Source organism: Monodelphis domestica, chromosome 1 (genome assembly GCF_027887165.1).
Source record: "Monodelphis domestica isolate mMonDom1 chromosome 1, mMonDom1.pri, whole genome shotgun sequence".
NCBI lineage: Eukaryota > Metazoa > Chordata > Mammalia > Didelphimorphia > Didelphidae > Monodelphis > Monodelphis domestica.
In genome coordinates, this window is record NC_077227.1 from 708,371,652 (window position 1) to 708,394,110 (window position 22,459).

Here is a 22,459-nt window from a genome sequence, read left to right on the forward strand (position 1 = left end):
TGGGCAGATAAGAAGAGAGGCATGAGCTAGCTGTCAGTCATTGTCCATCATCCCTACCCTATATGGAAGGAAGGAAGCAGGTCTATGGCTTCTTTTTTTAAACTGTTATTCTGCCTTTGAATCTATACTACTTATCAGTTCCATGGTAGAAGAGAGGTGAGGGCTAGGCAGTGAGGGTTAAATGACTTGCTCAGGGTCACACAGCTAGGAAATAATCTGAGATCATATTTGTACCCAGCACCTTCCCCTGGGTCTTCAGGCCTGACTTTCTAGCCGCTGGGCATCTAGCTGCCCCAGATCAAGGTCCTCATCTCAGACATCTGTGCTACCAGCCACTTGAAGGTATTTACCTTTGATTAGAGGAATCCAAGAGATTGGCTGCTGGCAGGACTTTTTTTAGTGGTGATCTTGCAGCTCAGCCTCAAGAAGCAGGTGGTGACAATGAACTCAGTGACTTTGCCTTTCTTTTGCAGTTCTCATGCCCCTGCTGGATCGCTGCAGTGTGCGCCCAGACTCTGTGGTTTTAGCTCATCCTTTCTTTGGACTCAACACTCAGATAAGGTAAAAAAAAGGGGGGTAGGGTGGGATTCATTGCATGCTTGTGATAATATAAGAGAAAATGACGAATGTTTGTCTTGTGTATCTCTCTCTTCCTCCTGACAACTAATTACGTGCTAGAAGTTCATGTACTGTCAGAGGATGTGTTTAGACAACAGCTCTGATTTTTCCCTGGGTGCTAAGAAAGATGTGTATATCAGTTTATCACTCACAAAACTTAGAAATGAACCTAAGTTAAAGATACTACCTATATATCTCTTTGCATTTGCACAGCTATTTTTCATTTTGAATAAGTAGCATTGATCATGTTATGTTGTTCTTTTGAACAAGAAAAGGACAACGTCAAGATCTCTTAGTCAGACAGCATCTGAACTGTGAAAGCAGGGTTACACACTCAGATAAGCCAAAGATCCCAAACTGTTTGGTTCATTCAATTCAGCATGCAGCTTGTGAACTGAATTAGAAATCACTTAAATTAGCCAGACTTGGAGTTCTTTGAACCTTCACACTTGTACTCATCACAACAATAGGGACAGAGCTGAAATATGGGATGGCAGGAACAGAATTGAGGTGTCCCAGTATCCCAGACAAAGCAGGGTTTGTCTTTATTTTTCCTTATATGATGGTGCCAACAAAATGCTACTGATACATTCTTATAATAAATCTAAAGTCATATAAAGGAGTTTTTAGTTTTGGGACAATGCATTATTTCCAGTGTGTTTAGAAAGATTTTTCCTACAAATAAATGGGAAATCATTGAACACCTAGTCTACTTTTCTTCACTTTGATTAAAAAGAATAAAGGCTATATGTTTCCAGTTACTAACATCCCTCTAACAGAGATCTTACTAAAAACCTGTTTTGTTTTGTGGGGGCTCTTGGTAACATTGCTGCCTCAGACTAAGTCAGGGACATTATAGCTCCCACATGAATAGCACCTTTTCACTGATATCTAGTCAGAAGTCTTTGGGTGTGATTAAAGACTAGAGGGCATTTTCCAGGATCTGACTCCATAATGGATTAATTTACAGGATGGTCTCTTTACTATAGCCAACCTCCTGCCTTGACCCAGCTGGTTGCCCTATACATTGGGAGAACGTACTCTCTGTGGAAGGATTCTACCATCATGGCTTGGCTAGAAACAAACGTCAGAGAGGTGCTGCAGAGAGTGGATGCTGGTGAACCCACAGTGGAGGAATCTGAAAGAAGGTCAGTAACTCTGGGCCCAACTGTAAGTACTGCCAGTATGGCAATCGGAGCATCTGTCTGGTGTATTTCTTGCTAAGAATAACAAACTTATTTTGTAGAATTGTTCCTTATTTGTTAATGGACATTTAAATTGAACCCTTTTTTGAAGAATTTATATATGTGATAAGAGAAACACTGGGCATCTTTTTCTTTCTACCTTCTTCCATAAATACCCACCGCTTTGTTTACTGCACCAGCTGAAGACTTCATAAAATTGATGGGTTTGTGTCAAGTGACTTGGCAATTGTTATAAACTCAAGGCCATTACCTATGATTTTACTATATGTACTAGAAGAGAATGCAGTTTTAAAATTAGATACTATCACAGACTAGAAGAGTATTGTATTTGTTTTTACATATATGTACATCACATATACCTTTGTATTTACAAGGTAACTATGATTCATAATGTTGCATGGGAAGTGCATTAGATTGCTACTAAAGTACTTTTTGAGGTCATGGGGTACATTTCCTTGCTAGATCTTTCTTAGGTCATCATTTACAAATTAAATAGAACCCATTGCTAGTTTTGAAACATTAGACCAATATTTGACTTTTAGAATTGGCTCTGCATTAGAGTTGGTGGCATAGTGATCCTTTATGTTGTGTATGATGGGAAAATTGCAGTGTTAGAATTTGCAGTTTTGTACAGATTATGAATTAGAGGTTACTCTGTTCTCCAGGGAGCATGCCTGCTTGTACCATAGCAGACATCAGCCCTGCCAGGAAAATGTACTTAGTTGCTTCCCAGAAGCAGATGTCTCTGTGAGGTGTACACACCTCCCCCATCCCCTAGCAAGACTTCAATGGATCTCAAAATTGGGATTTTTTATACCATTGGCTAAAGGACGAGCATATTTATGGGTACTTGAGTATATTTTGATGATTAATGATATACTTAGAAAAATATAAAGCGGGGAGTCTTGTTGTCTCTTTTGATCATGTGAGCATGGTTCCTGACGCTTATCTCATTGAGCAAAGGAATGTTATCTTCTCCTGAACTCAGCTCAGCTTGCTAGAATGTTGCTGAATGTATTATTTCACTTGCTGGTCTTTATTTGTTTCCCCTATCCCTCCCTTCTTAGGCGGAAGGTCCGGTACCAGAGTGCCCCCAGAAATATCTATCGCCATGTGATCCTTTCTGAGATGAAGGAGGCCACCGCAGCCCTGCCTCTGGTAAGGAGCCTCACCAGCTGAAAAGGAAGGCATTGTATGTATATAGAGTGTCACATGCACAACTTAGCCAGTTTCTCCCTCCCCTCAATGGATCCTTCAGGCCCCTCAGCATTGTATTAATCACTGAGGACAGCAGCAAAGACTTTGTAGCTGTGTGAGGCCCTTGAAGAATATTACTTCTTCCTCTTGGGAGCAGGCAGCAGCCAGCAGGCTTTCCTCATTGTAGCAGAGAGCTCACATGCCTTTAGGTCTATTTTGGTGTGTAAGAAAGGCCATGTGGTAGGTATTGTGAATAGAGTGGTTAGACTTGGATTCCGGAGGCCTGGGGTGAGAATCCTGCGATGTTTCCTCCTGGCTGAGACCCTTAGCCACTCTAGAACTCTTTTCTGTAAAATGGGTGTGAGGAAAGTATTTCCCAGGTTATCATGAAGCCCAAGCAAGGCACAATATACCTAAAAGCATTTTGAAAACCTTACCACACAGTAAAGTAATCCATGGTGCTCTTTAACAATAATGATGACTAAGTCACTGAACCATACCCACAACTAGGCAGTCGTCCATGCATCCATAATGTGTGTTAAGAGAAGTAGGAATGGCAACTTAGATCAGTAGAGTCTAAGGAAAGCCTAACCTAAATCTTTAGCCCTGCTGTCTTGGGGGTCTCCTAGTATAAACCCACCACCCTAAGGGTCACAGATGCTCTGCAGGAAATTGAGGCTAGCGGTAGCAAATGTAACTGCCTGATTTTGAGGGAACCTGGTAGGTAGTGGTTGGTTTTACTCTGAATTTGATATCCTATTGAAAAATGTTCTCCTGGAGACCACTGAGGTGGACTAACAGAACCTTCCTGGCTATCTCATTTTTGTATCCCTTTCTGAAGGAAGTGACATCCCAGCCTGTGATGGGGTTTGACCCACTGCCTCCCCTGGATTCCATCACTTCCTACACCAGACCACGAAGGTACCCTTTGCCCCCTTTGCCTTTGCCTTCTTGCTCCCACCGCTCTAATGCTGCTGCTCTGATTCTCCCCACAGATGACAAAAACTGGACGGGTAAAATAGATCACTTTATAAGCTCTGAGGAAGCAAACAAAGAATAATTTATTGGCCAGAGATCCCCTGGGGCCCTGAATAACAGAAATCCCTCCTTCTAGACTATATGACCAATGGTTTATGAATACTTTTTAAAATTACTGGGCCAGTAGTATTCCTTCAGTCACTAGTGTTTATTTATGAGGCTCACTTGCCCTTATTGTTCTTACTATATATTACTTAGATGTTTTATTTCAGAAGAAATTCAAATATAGGTATCCTTTACTTAATGGAGTTAATAAGTAACAACTAGGAAACATTTCTGAATAGTGATTCCAGTGTTTTCATTGACAGTTGTTATAAAATTACAACTTGGGGGAGGGTCTTTTTTCCCCTTCAAATCTTTTAGTAGAAAGACTTGAAAATGCTTTTTTTTTTTTTTCACACTCTTACCTAGGAGGAGGGAGGACATGGTAATGTGACATATTGCTGGCTGTTTAGACCACTAAGAGTGCTTCTGTGGCATCTTGTCTTACTCTGGGACCTTCTTTTGCTTGCTCCCACCCTCTCTCAGACCGCAGGAATTTGACCCAGGGCTCCACACATTCAGCTCCTACAGCGTGGCTCCCCTTGTCGTCTAGGCCAGCAGTCCTCAAGGCTTTTTGTAGCAGTGGAACTCTTCTCTTTAAACAAAACTTCTTTGCAAATGTGTGTTGCTTTTTTTTAATGCCTACTGCTTAATGGTACCAAGTAAGATACGGCTGTCTTGTTTGTTTTTTAAATTTTCAGATAACTTTTTTGTTCTGAATCTAACATTATAAATGCATTATTTAATGAGAAGGCTATGGTTTGTTATTCAATAATGTTTTCTAATTGGGAACAGTATTGAAGGTTTACTTTATAAGATGATTCACAACAGTTTTTTCCCCTTTTACTTGCATAAGCCACAGATGTTTTAGATTTGTTTCATTTAATCAGACTTTTGCTCTTAAAAACTAGAGACTTTGGTTTGAATGTTCGAAATGCCGTGTTTATTAGCAAAATGCCTTTGTCATTTTGCTGGAACCATGGAATAATGAAATTTAGTAGTATAGCAGGATGCATCAAAATCTGAAGAAGCAAACCCAAATAGGCAATATCAACCATCTGAAACTCACTGTGTCCAAAACTGAACTCGTTATCTTTCTCCCCAAACAAACTTCCCTGCTGTTCTCAAGGGCATCACCATCCTACCAGTCTAGGCTTGAAACCCACACACTGTTCTTAACATACTTTCATTAATCCCTTACAACAGTCCATTCACAAGGCCTCTTGACTTCTTTTCAGCTCCCTTCTCTCCTCAGACATTGGCATCCTCCCTGGTAATCATCTTCCCCCTAGATGATTGGAGTAGCCTGCAAGCTTCAAATCTCTCCCCATTCTAGTCTAGCCTCCATGCAACCCCTAAAGTAATTTTCCTAAACTATATGTGTGAGCCTGTCAGCAAACCCACTGCCCCTCCCCCAAACTCCCCATCACCTCCAGGATCAAATAGAAAATATTTGGCATTTGAAATCCTTTATAACCAACTCCCATCCCCTTTCCTGGCGTGGATGCACACATGTGCTTCCACCCCACACACACTCTTTTCAGACTCCTTATACCTTAAGCTCCACTATATCCTCTGCCATCCAGTGACATTGGCCTCCTTTTTCTTCCTTGAATAAGATACTCTTTCTTGCAGATCCAGGCATTTTCTCTGGCCCTTCCCCATGCCTGAAATACTCTCTTTCCTCATCTCTACTTACTGATTTTCTTCAAGACCCAGCTAAAGCCTCCCTTTCTGCAGGGGAGAGTCCTTCTGCTGATTCTCTCCAGTTTATCCTGACTCTAGCTTATTTGTCTATAGTTGTTTGTATGTTGTTTCCCTCATTAGACTGTGAGCAGGGAATCTCTCTTACCTTTCTTTTGTATCCCAGCACTTAGCATCTTGCCTGGTACTTGTACATAGGAAAGCTAGATGGTACAGTAGCTAGAGCCCCAGACCTGGAACCACGAAGACCTGAATTCAGATATAGCCTCTTAATAACTGTGTGCCCTGGGCAAGTCACTTAAGCCTGTTTGCCTTTGTTTCCTTATCTGTAAAGTGAGCTGGCAAAGGAAATGGCAAATCACTCTAGTATCTTTGCTAAGAAAATCCCAAATGAGGTTACAGAGAGTGCGACACTACTGAAAACAACTGACCCAACAACTGGTACATAGAGGTGCTTAATAAATGTGTATTGACTGATGCTGCTTCTGTAATTGCAATTGTTATTAGCATTAGGTTGATGGATGTTGGTTTTATCATCATCTGTCTTTAGCCATTCTCCTATCCATGGTGGCATTTAAGGATTTGAAGGAATCGGTGACCTCGTCAGTGTGGCTACTTTCTTTGAAGGTGCCAAAAGAAGCCCATTTACACTTACCTCATGCTTCTCCTCTTGATCTCCTTTGCGAAGCCGATATAGAGCTCTCCTTTAGGATGCTAGAAGTCTTCCTTTAGGTCTCTTGGTTTTGCCTAGTTACTTATTTGGCTTACTAGCTTGATATCCCTGGCTCTTGTGTGGTGACTCATATTTATTCAAGTCATACATCTTGCCTTTCTACTCAGTTTATGGTTGGGCTCATGCTTTTTATCCATAGCAAGAATTGGTACAAAAATATTTTATGGTGAAAAATATGGACACCAATTATTCTCTGTGTACTTTGCTGATAAAGACCAACAATTTGATGATTGCGTCATATATAATTGAGTATATTTGTTGATTTGATTCTAAAGCAATAAGAAGCCAACTTTATGGTTAGCTCTATTTAAACCAGTATTCCAGTGACTTTCTACATCAGCCCCGGACTGACGGACTACAAAATATACAACTGGATTCTGGATTGTATGCCTTTACAACTTTTTGCACAGTACAGTTTGAGAAGCACTGGCCTCTGCATTAGATTCTTATTGTAATTTCATTAGGGCAATAGGCTTCCTCAAGAGGTCCTGATTGTTGGCTAGCATTTTTAAGCTGCTGACTTTGTAAAACAAATTTGTTGTGTGCTTTGTCAATTTTGTAAATGTCAAATACTAGAAACTGGATATTCTTTTTAGAAAAAGGATACTTAATGGTGAAAATTTTTTATGCTTAGATTGGTATGTCCTAGCTTCTCCCTGCTCTCAGATTATCTTGTCCTTTATGATGAGATATATAAGTCTCCAGCATAACCTAGAATGTAAGCTGAAGGCTTTCTCCTATTGTCTCTGTCTTATGAACATCTATACCTTATACTCCCTCCTCAAATCTTGGGTACCCCCAGGAGAAAAAACATTCAAAAGCAGCATCCCTTTGGCCCAAAGTTCCATTCTGTTGCTTTCTAACCCAGCTCCTACTCCACCAAGCTCCTTTTGCATCTCCTGCTTTTCTCGCTACTACATCTATCATCTGTTACTTATGGCTCTCTTTCCTTTCCCTGCTTGAGGGGAGGAGCAGAGAGGGTGAACTTCCCAGGTGAGTAGGATTACTTTTTTGGTTATTTGCAAAGCTGTGCTAAAAAGCTGAAATCTACATGGTGCACAGGACTAGTTAGAAGAAGAAGGAAATACTATGACTTCCTGACATTTCCTGGTTTTCTTTTTCAGGGCAGCCCGTTACTCCAATGAAAGCACATTATCTCTCTTCTTTCGATCATTGTTGCCAAATTTTACCTTTCAGGTATGTTAAGTGAGTCTGGTGCCATTTCTGTGACATCCTAGTCTCTGCTCTTCTCAGACCAAACTCAATCATGTAATAGTTGTTGTTGTAGCAGCTTTGGATGTAGCATAGTACTGCATGCTGTTGTAGTTGGTAAAGAATCAAGTTCCTCATGTCTGTAATGTGGGATCCTGACCACAGAGCAGTCACTGGACAAATATGAGTTTATTGAATGGACTAGTTGATTTAAGATGTGCCCCCTTGCTTCCAGGGAACTTATATCCTAATTTAGAAGAAAGACACATAAACCTGAAGTCACTGGATCAGAATATGAGTCTGTAGATGAGTGATATGAGTAATTACACTAATGTTTGATTAGAAGAATGCAGCAGAAAATCTTTCTTTTAGTAAATGATAATAGGGAAAGTTGTCTTTGAAGCTTTGGATTCACTTTGAAATCACCCAACCTTTAGTTTGTTGATTTATCATTGCAAATATTTAGGGGTACAGACTAGTGTTTCTTAGATCTTTTTTTTTCATTGTATTTGATATTTGAGATTGTTTTTTGATCCCTCTCACCCATGGCCTTCCCAAGAGGTGAGAAAAGAAGTGCCATCTATGGAAGGGGCATTTTCTACAGTATAAATCCTCTTCTGTCTTGGTGCCAATGCATGGCATGTCTAATGGAAACGGTTTGAGACTGCTTCCCACAACATCAGCAGCAGGGCCTTTGTGCCCCATTCTTGTAGAGCCGAGTAAAGCACACCCACGTTCCACAGGAGCTCCTTCTTATCCAGCAGTTTCCTGGTTCTTCAGCCTCATGCTTCTTTTTCTGTCAGGGAGAAGATACACCAGATGAAATAGACCCTGTTGGCGCAGAGGAGGATCTTGACCAAGGGTTGAACAGGCTGATGGCAGCCATGCGAGACCTACTAGCCAACATCCAGTTCCAGGACCCTCCAACAGAAAATAACCCTGATGGGAATGGAGATGAGGACGAAGATGAAGATGAAGACTGGGACTAAGACTTTAGCATCCAGGCTCCCAGGGATATGCTGTATAATTATGTTCATGATTTTTTTTCGGTTGAAATTTAATAGTTCCCTAAAGTAAAAAAGTAAGTGCTTAATTTATAAAGTCATTTGTCTCTTTCTTCTACAAATTTGGAAGAGCTGCTTTGTGTTGCTTTGTCTTATATAAGGCAGGGTATCAATGTTCTCTGAAGTGTACATCCTAGAAGCAGACAAAGCAGTGATTACTGGTGACTTTCATCCATTGATTCCACCACTTTGTTTCATAAATTGCTTTGGGAATGACAGGGTTAATATAGTCTATGCCCAAGAGAAACCTGGAGCTGGGAGCAAGTAGAGTTAGGGCAAGAGTGAGGCTAGAACAGAAAGGAGCAAAGGTAGGGTTGGATGGAGCCCTGGCTACCTTTGATGGACTCCCATCAACTAGCCCCTTTGAACAGTCTGGCCTGGCCCATGGGGCTGTGCAGAACAGAGTGTACATGAGAACCAAACACTGATTTTGTGCCATTGTCAGCTGCACTTGAGAGAACTTTGATGCCCACCTGGTATGAAGTGGAAAGGACAGAAGTCCTGGCTCTGCCTTACCTCTCTGTGACTTAACTCTCTGAACCTTAGTTTTTTTCATCTGTAAAATAGGAAAAATAATATTTGCACTATAAATCCCATGATAGAGTTGTTAGGAAACTAATTTATTTGTAAGTGTGAGATACTGAAAAATTGGAAGAAATCATGGACATGATTATTCCCTAAAATTGATAGGCTCTCAGTAATTACAAGCCTATTCTGATCTCTACACTTAATCTCTAATTTTGGAATTAAATTTACATGTCAAATGAAGATAGACAAGGTACTTTCCCAAATGATACTCCACAGTAGACTGGGTCTTTATAGTCACTCATTCGACTAGGATACAAAGGATACAGGATCCCGCTGTATTTTAATGTTTGTTGACTATAAATAAAATAATTGATTTAACAGAACCAAATGCAGTCTTCAGAGGCTCTCTTTCAACAAGATGTCTTCAGTACATATGTGAAGATCACAGAATGACAGTGTTGGAAGGGGCCTCACTAGCCAGCTAGTCCAACCAGTGTTCCCAACAAGTGGTCATCCAAGCATCCTTTGCTCGAAGACTTCCAGGGAGTTCTAATCCATTCCCACATATGGCAGCACATGCCACTTAGTTGTTGGCAATTTTTTCCTGGCATCAAGCCTGAATTGTCAACTTGCTTTAAGAGCCAAGTAGAACAAGTCTAATCCTTCTTCCATGTGACAGACAGCCCTTATGTCTTTGCTTTTTCAAGTTCCTTTAGCTAGTTCTCATGTCATGAACTCAAGGCCCTTCATCATCTTCATTGCCCTCCCTGGGCCGTCACTATCCAGCCTCTAGCATTGTCCTACCTAACTTGTGCCCAGAATGATGATGATGATGATGATGATAATGGTGATGGTGATAACTAGGATTTAGATAGTGCTTCAAGATTTGCAAAGCTCTAAATGTATGTGTATAAGATCTCATTTAAACCTTAACAACCACCAAGGTAGATGTTCCTTTTGTCCTGAGGCAGACAGACGCTAAGTGGGCATGCCCAGGGTCACAAAACCAGTTATGCTCTAGCTATAGCCTCACCAGGGCAGAGATCAAGAGGCCTGCCCCTTCCTTGTCCCTGGACCTCTCACTGTAGCCCAAGATTCTATTCATTTTCTTGGCTTCCCTATCAAGCTCTTCACTGACATTGATTCAAGATCCATCAAAACTCACAGATCTTTTTCAGAAAGACTGAATCTGGCCATGGCCTCTTCTGACATCTTGATTTTTTGTTGTTTTGGTTTTAGTTTTGAATTTACTAATATTTTGTTTTTTAACTCAGTTACATGAAAAAAACAATTCTTTAACCTTCATTTTGCTTTAAATTTGAGACATATTCTCACCCTTCCCTACCCCTTCCCCAAGATGACAAGCAATCTGGTATAGAATTTACATGTGTAATAGTGTAAAACACCTTTCCATATTAGTCCTTTGGTGAAAGAGAACTCAAACAAAAAAAGTGAAGAAATAAAATGAAATATAGTATGTCTCAGTCTACATTCATATTTTCTCTGGAGGTAGATGGCATTTTTCATCATGAATTCTTGAGGATTTTCTTGGATCATTGTATTGCTAGAAATCGCTAAATCATTCATAAATGTTTATCACATATCACTTACTGTGTACAGTGTTCTGATTCTGCTCACTTTCTTTGACATCTTGATTTATAAAACAAATCCTAAGACTTTACATTTATCTCTATTAATTTTTGTTTTATTCTAGTCCAGTGTTCTTGCCTGTCAAAAACTCTGGCTTCTGTCCTGGCTCTGTCTTCCATTGTCCCGACTCATCTTTGTGTCATCTGAATATTGATAAGCATGCTCTCCAAGCCTTTGTTAAAGTTACTGATGATGATGCTGATCAGTCCTGAGCCAAACTCAGGTCTCTGAGGCACCTCTTTCCTGTAATGAAGTCTTTAATGACTATTTAGGTTCAACCATTCAACCAATACCAAATACATCTAATTGTATTATCATCTAACATCTTTTCCACAGGAATAGCAAGGGCACGTTATCAAATTCTTTGCTAAGTCTCAGCAAAATAGAGACAGCTAGGTAGCAGAGTGCATAGAGCCCCAGGCCTGGAGTTAGGAGGATCTGGGTTCAAATTTGATCCCAGATACTTTCTACCTATGTGACCTTAGTCAAGTCACTTAAGTCTGTTTGCTTAGCCTTAGCCCTTGATTCTCTTTTGCCCTAAAATTGATACTAAAAAGGTAAGAGCTAAAAATATTTTTTAAAAATAATAAATCCAGGCAACTTAAAGCTTTAATCTGTCAGTTTAACAACCTTGTCAACAAAGGAAATTACTTTGGGCTGTTGTGATCTGTTATGAAATCACACAGGCTCTTGGTGAACAGAGCTACTTCTAGATATTCCCTAACCATCCCTTCAGTAGCAAATGAGAGAATGTATGTGAAGGACACTGAAAACCTTAAATTAAGAGCCTAAATCAAGTTGCCCTAGCATTGCCTTTGGGGTTTTTTGTCGTCGTTTTGTTTCTCTTTATCAGTTCTTTCTCTGGAGATGGATATACACAAGTCATTCCTCAAACAATATTTTTATTGCTGTATATAATGATCAATTAGTTCTGCTCATTTCACTCTTCATAATTTCACGTAGATCTTCCCATGGTCTTTTTTTATTTTGTCTTTTTTCCAGTAAGTAATTTACACATAAGTTTTCCAATAATCATTGTCTTTGGAAAGGAGATATTAGTGGGACTGCTTGCCATTTTGTAATTTAAATCTTTTCCAGATGACAACTCCCTTTCCCTGGCCTCCACTCTATATAATATTTTCTCCCACTGGAATGTATGCTTCTTGAGAACTGGAATTGCTTTTTTAATTTAGCAAAGTACCTGACACTTGGTAAATACTTAATAAATACTTTTTATTTATTCATATAACATGACTACTAACAACAACAAGAGCACTTTTAAGAATTTTGTCAAATTCAGCTAAACTTACTGGCCTATGCTTTGTAGATTCCATTCTCTTTTGTGTTTTGGTTTTGTTTTTTTTAAATTGAGACATTTGACTTTCTTCAATTCTCAAGTACCGTTCTCATTTTCCATAGTCTTTCAAAGATCACAGACACTAAGGAATCATGTCTGCCAATTCTTTCAGTGCCTGAGAAGGTAGTTTATTTGGGCCAGATCAGAAAGAGAAGAGAATTTGTGTAGGTTCAGGAACTCCAGATGCACGTCCCCCCAAAATGCAGGGTCTCTGAAATGAGATCCAGAATGTCTTAAATGTTTGACCTAACGGCCACATAGGAAATCACGAGGCAGATGAAAAATGCCTATTGGCCAACCTAAAGAGATAGAATTGTCCACTTAGCTGGTACATCTTGAACAGATGCTGCAGGTGGACAATGATCTGGTCCAAGAATTAAAAAGGAGAAAGAGAACAGCCCAAATTATGTGTGGGAAATTGTGTAGGACTGCATAAGTCATCATAGCTCCATTGAAATACCTAAGTGTTGACATTATTTCTCCACTAATACCCTCTTATACTTCATCATGACTTGGAGGTAATCCTAGGGTATTAGAGGATGTACTGGTAGAATACATCTTAGCAAGAAGGAAAAGCTTCTACTGTGAGCCCAGGGATGCATTATCTCCCCTGTCATAACCTTGGTTATGTTTGAAGAGGCCTGAAGATTGGCTTCTAAGTGATTAATAAGCCTTCTTGGCCACAGCAATTCATGAAGAAGATCTATTAAGGCATGGAGACATTACAGTCCACATCAGCAGAGGCAGCATTTGCACCAATAAATCAACAGAGGTTCTGAAGTGTTATGATTATTATTATGGTTGGTTCTTCAGATGAAGAGCTTAATTGTTGCTTCTTGGTCCCAGAGTGGTTTTTCCCCTAAATGGGATAAAAACTCTATTCAAATATCTATGTGTGTGTGACTGATGTTTAGGCCTTGGCCTTGAAGATAATTGAAGGTAAAATTCTATTTTGGAGTCTTTTCAGGTGCAATCTGTAAATTCCATTTGTATTGAGACTATGAATAGACCAGAGAAGACATTTTAACTACAGAGGCACTGGGAAATCCCAAACTATGCTTTTGCTAGTGCTATTCCAATCCCATTAAAGATTAGATGGGTGATAACTTTTTTAATCAATTTTGTAAGTATTCTGTATTTTCTAAGTATAGGAATATATATATATTCAAAAGTAGGAGGGATGTCATGAACTGAGGGCACTAAAAATTGCCTTTTGATTCATTAGAAGGACAGGGTCAGTGAAGAACTAGAGATTAAATAATGTTGGAGAGGGAAATAATGCTGCAGTTGATTAAACCAGTTTGAAATCAAAATGCCAGCTCCAAGCCTGCTCTTTGAGGACTCTCAGCTGCCTGCTTTTAAGAAGTATCTCAAGGGCAGCCAAGTGACTCAGTGAATTAAAAGCCAGGCCTTAGATCAGGAGGTCCTGGGTTAAATTATAACCCCAGTCACTTAACCCCCATTGCCTAGCCCTTACTGCTCTTCTGTCTTGGAAATGATATTTAGTATTAATTCCAAGACAGAAGGTAAGGTCTTATTTTTTAAAAAAAATTATTCCCAAAGAGATGTACCTGCATGCAAGACCCTAGGGCAGCTGAACTTTTTCCAGATCATGTGCCCAAACTGCAACTTGCTTATGAAGCCCCCCACCATCATAACCCCAGACAGCAGAGGGAAATAGTGGGCGGCTAGCCAGAAGGGTAGGGCATACAAAAAATGTCCTCAGGCTCTGAGGAATGTGAGTGGAGAGAAACTGAGATCCCAAAATCCCACTACCTGACCTAAAAGAAACACCACCTCCTGCCACACCTGGATATTTGCCTGAAAATGAGACTTTGTGAAAAATAGGCAAAGGTGACATAAGAATGAAGATGGTAGACATTGTAGCCACTGCAGAAAGTACACAGTTGGCAGAGCTGGAAAGTGGTGCAATCATTCTAGAAAACACTTTGGAATCATGGGAAAATGAATGAAATGCTCCTTCCTTTTGACCTAGGGATCCTACACCTGGACATGTCTTCCAAAGAGATCAAGAATAGAAAGAAAGGTTCCAAATGGTCGTAGCAGTGTTTTAATAAAAAAAATAAAATAAACAATTTTTAAAGGTTTTGTTTTTTTTTTAATGTAGAATGGAGTGACCCAAAATGGGCATTAGTAGTTTTCCTAAGATTGTAGAAATCCTCTGTTTGGACGTCTTAGGTTTAGCTTAGGGGGATACTTGGAGATCCCGAGTGATGCCTTTTGCTACTTAAAGGTAAGCCCCAGAAATGTTCAAGGTAAAGGGGACTCGAAAAATCAATCCAATTCCTTCACTTTACAATCAGAGGCCTGGAGAGATTCCATGATTTGCCCAAACCTAAAACCACTGCATTGATCCTCCCAACTCAAAGGACTGATGCTGCATAATCATTCCTCTCCAGCCTTGACTAGTGTTTTGATTGGTGGAGGATGATGGAGAGGACCCACTATCTTCCTGATATGCTGGAATTCTCTCCAAAGAAGTTTTGGACACAAGAAATCCTCTGACAGGCTTCTGTTTTTTGTGTGTTTGGGGGAGAGTTAGGCAGATAGTAACCACGAATGATTTTGATACTAAAAAAGAGAAATGTGCTTTGACAAATAATTTTAAAACTCGTAGAAGAGAGCAGAAGACAGTTTGTTAGGGATACAGGTGAGGCAGTGTTGGAACTAGTATATTAAGCTTTAAAATTATAAAAATGACTGACTTTTATGTAGTACTTTATGGTTTGCAAAGCACTTCACAAATATTTCTCCAAAAAACAAGTGATAACAGGATGGAGATTAATAGCTGTATGTGTAGTCCTTCCCCCCCCCCCCCCTTCCATGGGGGCTACTAGGTGGCAAAGCAGAGCATTGTGCCTGGAGTCAGGAAGTTCAAATTTAGCTACAGACATCTACTAGCTGTGTGACCCTGGGAAAGTCATGTAACCTTTAATTGCCCCTGTTTCCTCACCTGTAAAAGGGGATAATAATAGCACCTACCTCAGGGCTGTTGTGAGGACAACAATCCAGTGAGATATTTGGGAAGTGCTCAACCCTGCCTGGCACATTAGCAAATGCTTATTCTCTTCCCTTGCCCCCCTTTGTATAAGAAAATATTTGCATTTGATTTCTGTAAAGTTCATTACACTAAAATGCGGGGGGGGGGGGCGGGGGGGAGAAGGGCTCCTACTTGGGGTCTTTTGGGTTTTAAATAGCTCTTTTCTGGAACTGTTGGGTTGACAAAGGACATCTCTGATATCCCCTGTGAGCTATCTTAGAGTTGAGAAGGACAGTCCCCCTTTTTCTATCGATAATAAAACTTCGGTCCATGAAAGGGGAAGGATTCATCCAAGGTCCCACACTCAGTGGCAAGGTAGGAATTGGACCAGAGAGGCAGAGGATGGATTTACTTCATTACAATGTCAATTCGTTGAGGGTAGGGACTGTTTCTGCCTTTCTTTGTACTTTGGGGGCTTGGCACGATGTCCGGCACGTAGTGATCAGCTTATTGGTTGTTTGAGGTTGTAACCTATGATGTAGACGGTCCTCGTCGGATTGCACCACGGACGCCAGAGATTAAGGATTATGTTATCAGACAGCGCAGAGCATCACTGGTGCCCGTACGGAGCCCAAACAATCGGGGCCTTTTCCCTGCTGTATGTAACTGTTCTAGAACTTCTCATGGGACCTGTGGAACCTATAAAGGCAAGACGCAGGGATCATCCTACCATTCCAAGTGGAGAGACAGCTTTTGGTAGAGGAGCCGATGAGTGAATCACAAGAACGCCACTCTTAGGACCGTGATTAAACCTCCAAGAGCCTGGCCGCCCCCACCGATGTTCTGATGAGCCAAAGAGGATATTATTGTCTCAGGGGAGCTGAGACGGGGGAGATGTGGAGAGGCGTCTGCTGCCCTGCCCTGCCTCTCCCCTCCTGGACCTCCAACGTGCGTCTCTAGCATCCAGGCCCCGGAGAAGCTTCTACCCTGTGCCTGAGCCGTCTTGTTTGGGGATTGAATGAGTACAAAGTGGCCTAGCTTAGGCGCATCTCATCTGCTATCAACTCAAGCCATCTTGTCTTCTTTGAGCCCCGTATATGTCATACCCCCTCCTCTCCCCTCCCCTCCTATTAAAGGGTGTGTTGACTGACTGCCCAGCTCTGTGGCTCTGGCCACCATTCCTCTAGGCAAGTTGTCTCCCCCTTTTAGAATGTAAGTTCATGAGGGCAAGGACTCTCCTTACATATATATATACATTAGTGTTTATATATAATATAAAATATATGATATATAATATAAATGTATATAAAATATTACATATATAAAATATATATTTATATTTATGTGAGGAGAATCCATATAGATATGGTATTTGTATTCCCTTGCTTAGCATAGTGCCTAATATATAGGAAGTGCTTAAAAGAAATGTTTTTGCATTCATTCATTCATTCAGGGTGAACAACTCATAACAAATGAACAACTGGAGGTGGTATGAAATATCTCAGAAAAATAGGGCACCTAGATGACTCAGTGGGTAGAGAGAAAGATCTAGAGATGGGAGGTCCTGGGTCCAAATGTGAACTCGGACACTTCCTAGCTGTGTGACCCTGGGCAAGTCACTTAACCTAATTGCCTAGTCCTTACCGCTCTTCTGCCTTAGAGCCAATGCACAGCATGGATTCCAAGATGGAAGGTAAAGGTTTAAAATAAATAAATAAATAAAATGGAAGGTAAAGGTTTTAAAAAAAAAAATAGACAATTCTGGTAAAAATGGACCATGAATGAGGGATGACCAGGTCGTCCTGGACTCGAGTCTCTGGACTTTAGGGGAACAGGGGCAGGTTGGGTGGTAAATTCAGCCTTTGGTGGCTTTATAGAGACAATGGACGAGAGTCTCAGGGGTTTGAGCAAGCATGCTTAGGGCACCTCAAACTGCAGATCCGCTGGAGAGCTAGAGACATCCATGGAGTAGATTATACAAGTTCCTCTTCTGGTCATTTCACTGCTCAGGAGGTGGCACTGGGAGGCACCCTCGGGAGGACCCGAATGAGAACTGGGGTACTGGGCCCGCCCCAAGGCAGGATGACCCTGTCCCAGTCACCCACTGGCCAGGGTCTCGCCAGGAGGAAGCTGTGGTCAGCTTTCTGCCAAAGGTTGTCCCATTCTCACGCTCTTTGAAGTCTGTGTGCCTTGGTGGGTGGAGAACCTCGATTTCAAAGGCCTCCTTTATGGGCTGAAAATATCTCTGAAACTCCTTTACCCGGGGACAGCTCCTTTCTAAAGTGGTCAGAGACAGGAAAGCCCAGGGGGGGGGGGGGGGGGGGAAGCCATCGGTCCTGACTCCGCAAAGAATGATGTCGAGCCGTTGCTGTACTGTTTAGACCTCTAGAGAGGAACCGAGGAAGAAGAGACAACCCCAAGGAGGCATCGCCTGGGCTTCGTGGGCGACAATGTCGGAGCTGAGACATCTCCAGGGTCTCCTGGGCCACCTTTCGCCCTCCCCTGACCCTTCCTTTCAGCCTAGAGATCTGGAAGTCATTCGCCCAGCAAAGTAACAAGTGCCAGACTATGGCGAGGACCCTTTTTACCCAACCAGGACAGCTACCTGCTTAGGGTATTAGAAAGAGAACTGTGGGGTGTTGGGGTGCTCTGGGCTCGGCCCCGCTTCTTCTCTTCCCTTTTTTTTTTTAATCAGAAAGGAAGAAGGTTAAGAGAACAATGATAGGGTTCCAGGATTTAGAGTGGAGATCAGCTAGCCCAGCCTTTCCAGACGGGGAAAGGGATAAACATTTATAGAGCGCCAACCATATGCCAAGTATTGTAATATATTTGATCCTCACCAGAGCCCCGAGAGGTAGGGCTATTGTCATCTTTACTTTACACTTGAGACATCAGGCAGAGACTAAATTACTCGTCCGAGGTCACGCAGAAGGATGCGTCTAAGGTTGGATTTGAACTCGTCCTCCTCGCTGCTCCAGTGCCTGGCCAATATGGGGAAACAGAGGGGGCTCCTCCCCACAAAAAGTGTCCTGATTCTAGTCGTCAGGGCGCCAGTTCTGGTAAAGAGGGGGGCGCGTCGCCGTGAAGCCGGCTATCGGATACGGGAAGGGCCATCGGCTCCTCTGACCCGGAGCGAGCCATTTTAGCTTTGCCTTGGTTTCCCCATTTGCAAAATGAAGCGAAGGAAGCCCTTCTCCGGGGCAGGTCACCACGACTTCATGAGAACCAACGCCACGCTCTGAGCGCTCTGAGAAAGGCAGCCACCGACGCCGTGGAAGGGGTGATTCCCAGTCATCACCCTGCCCTCCCCGTGGGCGCTCTCCAGCCAGCTATGAATAGTGAGCAGTGTGACTCGCTCAGCTTCTGGCTAACCGGAGTTGGAGCCAAGAAGTCTAGGGCTGATGTGACTCTTCGCCCGGGGCCAGTGCGCTCTTCCTGGCCAGTGGAAGAGAAGGCATGAATAAAGGGCTGCTTCTGGGCTTCATCCCCGACGAACCCTGGCTTTGGGTCGAAGAATTTGGAGTCAGAAGGTTCCAAAGGACTAATGACACTAGAAGGGCACCTTAAAACAAGTCTGAGTGCGGACCACACATGGGCAAAGACGACAATCATTATGGGAGGGACTTTAGGAAGACAGATCCATGAGTACATTATTGGGGAAGGAGACGGACCATCCTCGGTTCAAATCTGGCCTCAGACACTTCCTAGCCAAGTGACCTTGGGTAGGTCACTTAGCCCCCCTTGCCTAGCCTTTACCGCCCTTCTGGTACCCATTGGAACCAATGCACAGTGATTAAGAGGGAAAGGAAGGTCTAAAAACAATACACTCCTTATAAAGCTGTGAATTGATCTAATCCTTCTAAAAGACAATTTGCAATTCTGCTAAAAAAGTCACAGAATCGTATATAACATTTGACACTATTCCTAATATTCCCTCCAAGAAGGTCTCCTATATACAAAGATATGCCCATTTGGGAGTAGTAAAGACCTGGAAGGAATAGAGGTGCCCAAGTCTGGCTAAACAAACTAGCCTGTGAATGGAATGGAATATGACTGGACTATAAGAAAGGGCAAAGAGTATATAGAGAAGCGAATCAAATACAAGTCATTCCCCCATCGATAAAGGGTCAAGCGGTGTCCGGATGAAAAGACCAAAACTCTCTGTAGTTGTATGAAAAACTGCTCTAAATCCCTCCTGAGTAGAGAAAGGCAAATGAAAACGACTCTGAGGTACCACCTCACACCTCACACACACCTGGCTAATGTGGTAGAAAAGGAAAAGGGTAAATGTCGGAGGGGATGTGGGGAAATTGGAGTTATGAACTGATCCAACCATTCTGGAGAGCCATTTCAAGCTGTGCTCCAAACTGTGCCTACCTTTGATCCAGCAAGACCACTACTAAATCTGCATCCCAAAGAGATTTTAAAAAAAAAAGGAAAAGAATCTATTTGTACAAAGATATTTTTAGCAGCTCTTTTTGTGGTGGCAAAAAATTGGAAATGGAGGAGACACTCATCCATTGGGAAATGGCTGGGCAAGTTGTGGCAGATGATTGTAATGGAATACTGTTGTGCCACAAGAAATGATGAGCAAGAAAAACCTGGAGTTGCATGAACTGATGCAAAGTGAAGTGAGCAAAGCCATGAGAACATTGTTTACAGTAACAGCAGTATTGTCTGTTGATCAACTGTGAATTACTTAGCTGTTCTCAGCAATGTAATGATCCAAGATGATTCCAAAGGACTCCATATAAAAAATTTTAGCCCCCTCCAGAAAAAAATTGATGAAGTCTGAATACAGATTAAAGTGCAATTTTTTACTTATTATCTTTTGTGGATTTTTTTTTAATGGAAAAGAGGAAGAATTCAGAGACTCCTGGGAAGATTTGAAGTAATACATAGTGAAGCAAGCAAAGCTACAAGAACAGTTTACATAATAAAACCATAATAATGCAAACACTGAAAAAGCTCCATCAATGACTAATGCCACACCCATTATGCCTTTTTTTTTTAGCCATTACCTTTTGTTGGGGGTAGAACCAAGATGGCGACATAGTAGCAGCAAAAATTGAAAGGGCTCCAAAAATCCTCCCAAACCTTTTTTTTTTTTACTGTTGTAGAGGCATTTTATTTAGACAACTGAAAACAATTAGATGTTCAGAAGATGTACAATGAAAGAGAAATCAAACCAAATACTTTATCATGTACTCCCTTCTTTACAACTAAAGCAAAAGACTTTCTGCTTTTAGAAGTCAGCAAAATAGGCCATTACATTTTTTTGTCTCCATAATAATGTAAACCTTCTGTCTTAGAATCAATACTAAGTAAGGGTTTCAAGACTGAAGAGTGGTAAGGGCTGGCCGTGGTGGTTAACTAACTTCACCTGGGGTCATTCAGCTAAAAAAAGTGTCTGAGGTCATATTTGAACCCAGGATCCCCATCTCTAAATGTGGTGCTCTATCCATGAGCTGCCTAGCTGCCCACTTCATATCAGTTCTAAGACAAAAGATTGGTAAGAGGGTTAAGTGACTTGCCCAGGGTCACACAGCTAGGCTATCATGTCTTCAATGTAAGGCAGCAAAGGAACTGTACAGATTGAAACGTAGGTTTTCAGACCTGACCAGGCTGTTGATTTATTTTGCTAAACTAGACTTATTTGTCAGAAGAAGATCCCACTGTTGAGGGGGGAGAAGGGGAGAATGAAAAGTAGTGGTGACATAACAAGTGAAAAGATCACCAATAAAATATTTTCAATAGGAAAAAAAAAGTTCTAGGCCCCCACCAAATGATCCACTGGGACAAAGCTGACAACTCTCAAGCAAATGGATTCTCTCTCTCATCAGAAAACACTCAGATGGGTTGCATTCTTGGGCTTGTTTCAGTAGCATGCACCATTTCCATTTGCAGGTGAGGATGGCTACTTCCTTTTCATTTGGGCCCAGTACTGGACTTTCCAGGGAAGGCAAGTCTAAGATCTCGGTCTAGAAATCTCACATAGATTAAGAAGAGAGTAAACTGGCTGGGAACGAGAGGCAAACTAATCATTTCAATAACAGACTGGGACTCTACAGTTCTTTCGAACTTCTGGACCACTATTGCTTCCTTAAATGCAATTATGAAACTCCCTTTCCTCCTGGGACTTACGAGGATGAACACAAAAGCTTCACCCAGGCTTAATCTTTAGGGTTCACAGAACATCAACATTGGGAAAGGCTTTGGAAGTTATCCAGTTCAAACTAGGACTCAGAGCAGGAATTCCCTCTACAACATGCCTGAGCGATGGATCACCTAACCTCCGCTGAAATGCTTACTCTAATAAAGGGGTAATGTATGGACCGTTCTCACTGTTGGAAAGATCTTCTGAATTTTGAGCTCAATCCTTTTTTCCAGTAATGGCCCAGGAATCCTAGTTGGCCTTCTCCATCTCTGCTTCTTTGGATTTGGGGTCCCTGGCGCCAAGTAAAGGTATCCCTCGTTTCACTGACAGCCACTTGAGTCTAGTGTGCAGTGCCAACAGGACGTTTCTGTAAGGATGTGAACTTCCTCAGTTCTAACAAGTTTCTAAACTAATCATCGAGCTGTGCTGGGCATTCCCAGCATGAGCCGCTATCATGTGGTCAATCAGCCTCCTTTGAAGGAGGGGCTCTACAGACTGTCTTTAAAGAAGCAAGGGGGAGAGAGGCTTCATTCTTCACTGGGACATCAACTCCTATCTATTTCTTTGGACAAGATCGAGGACAGCAGCTGAGGTTCCTAGGGGATGTAGAAACTCTGGGGATGTGGACCTCATGTCCTACTGGCTCCCTCACTTCACCCAGCTAAGGAAAAGAGATCAAAAAGCCAAGAGGGGGAAAAAAAGAAACTTCCATTCCTGTGGAACAGGACAACCGGTGGGGAAAGACAGAAGAGAGACGTGGATAGATTGAGAACGTGGCTATGTTCAGGCAAGAAATTGGAGACCTTCTGGGTTCTGGAGTTAAGCTGTAGAGAAAGGAGAGTTAAGCAACATAGGCTGTGACATGGGTTATCGCAACCTCCGTTGTGCTAAGGGAACCAGTAGGATGTCCTTTGACAGGTTAGAAAACTAAAAGGATGGAGCAGACTTGGTGG

The 22,459-nt window shown here is 41.9% G+C and overlaps 1 protein-coding gene across 5 annotated transcripts in view; it reads left to right on the plus strand.

Moving 5' to 3' along the window:
- TCF25 (transcription factor 25) overlaps positions 1–14,444 on the plus strand; it is a 51,174-nt gene extending 36,730 nt beyond the window's left edge. For 2 of the 5 annotated variants that reach the window (XM_001377785.5, XM_056811138.1), the window contains 6 exons: positions 474–561; positions 1,608–1,766; positions 2,891–2,981; positions 3,862–3,941; positions 7,662–7,734; positions 8,553–9,724. In XM_001377785.5, coding sequence (XP_001377822.1) covers positions 474–561; positions 1,608–1,766; positions 2,891–2,981; positions 3,862–3,941; positions 7,662–7,734; positions 8,553–8,738 — 677 coding nt within the window. In that variant the 3' untranslated portion in view covers positions 8,739–9,724. Of the gene's footprint in view, positions 1–473; positions 562–1,607; positions 1,767–2,890; positions 2,982–3,861; positions 3,942–4,469; positions 4,853–7,661; positions 7,735–8,552; positions 9,725–14,344 lie in introns of those variants that run through there. The other 3 variants (XM_056811142.1, XM_007477337.3, XM_056811144.1) reach the window with 3 other exon arrangements.
- Positions 14,445–22,459: the final 8,015 nt, after the last annotated feature.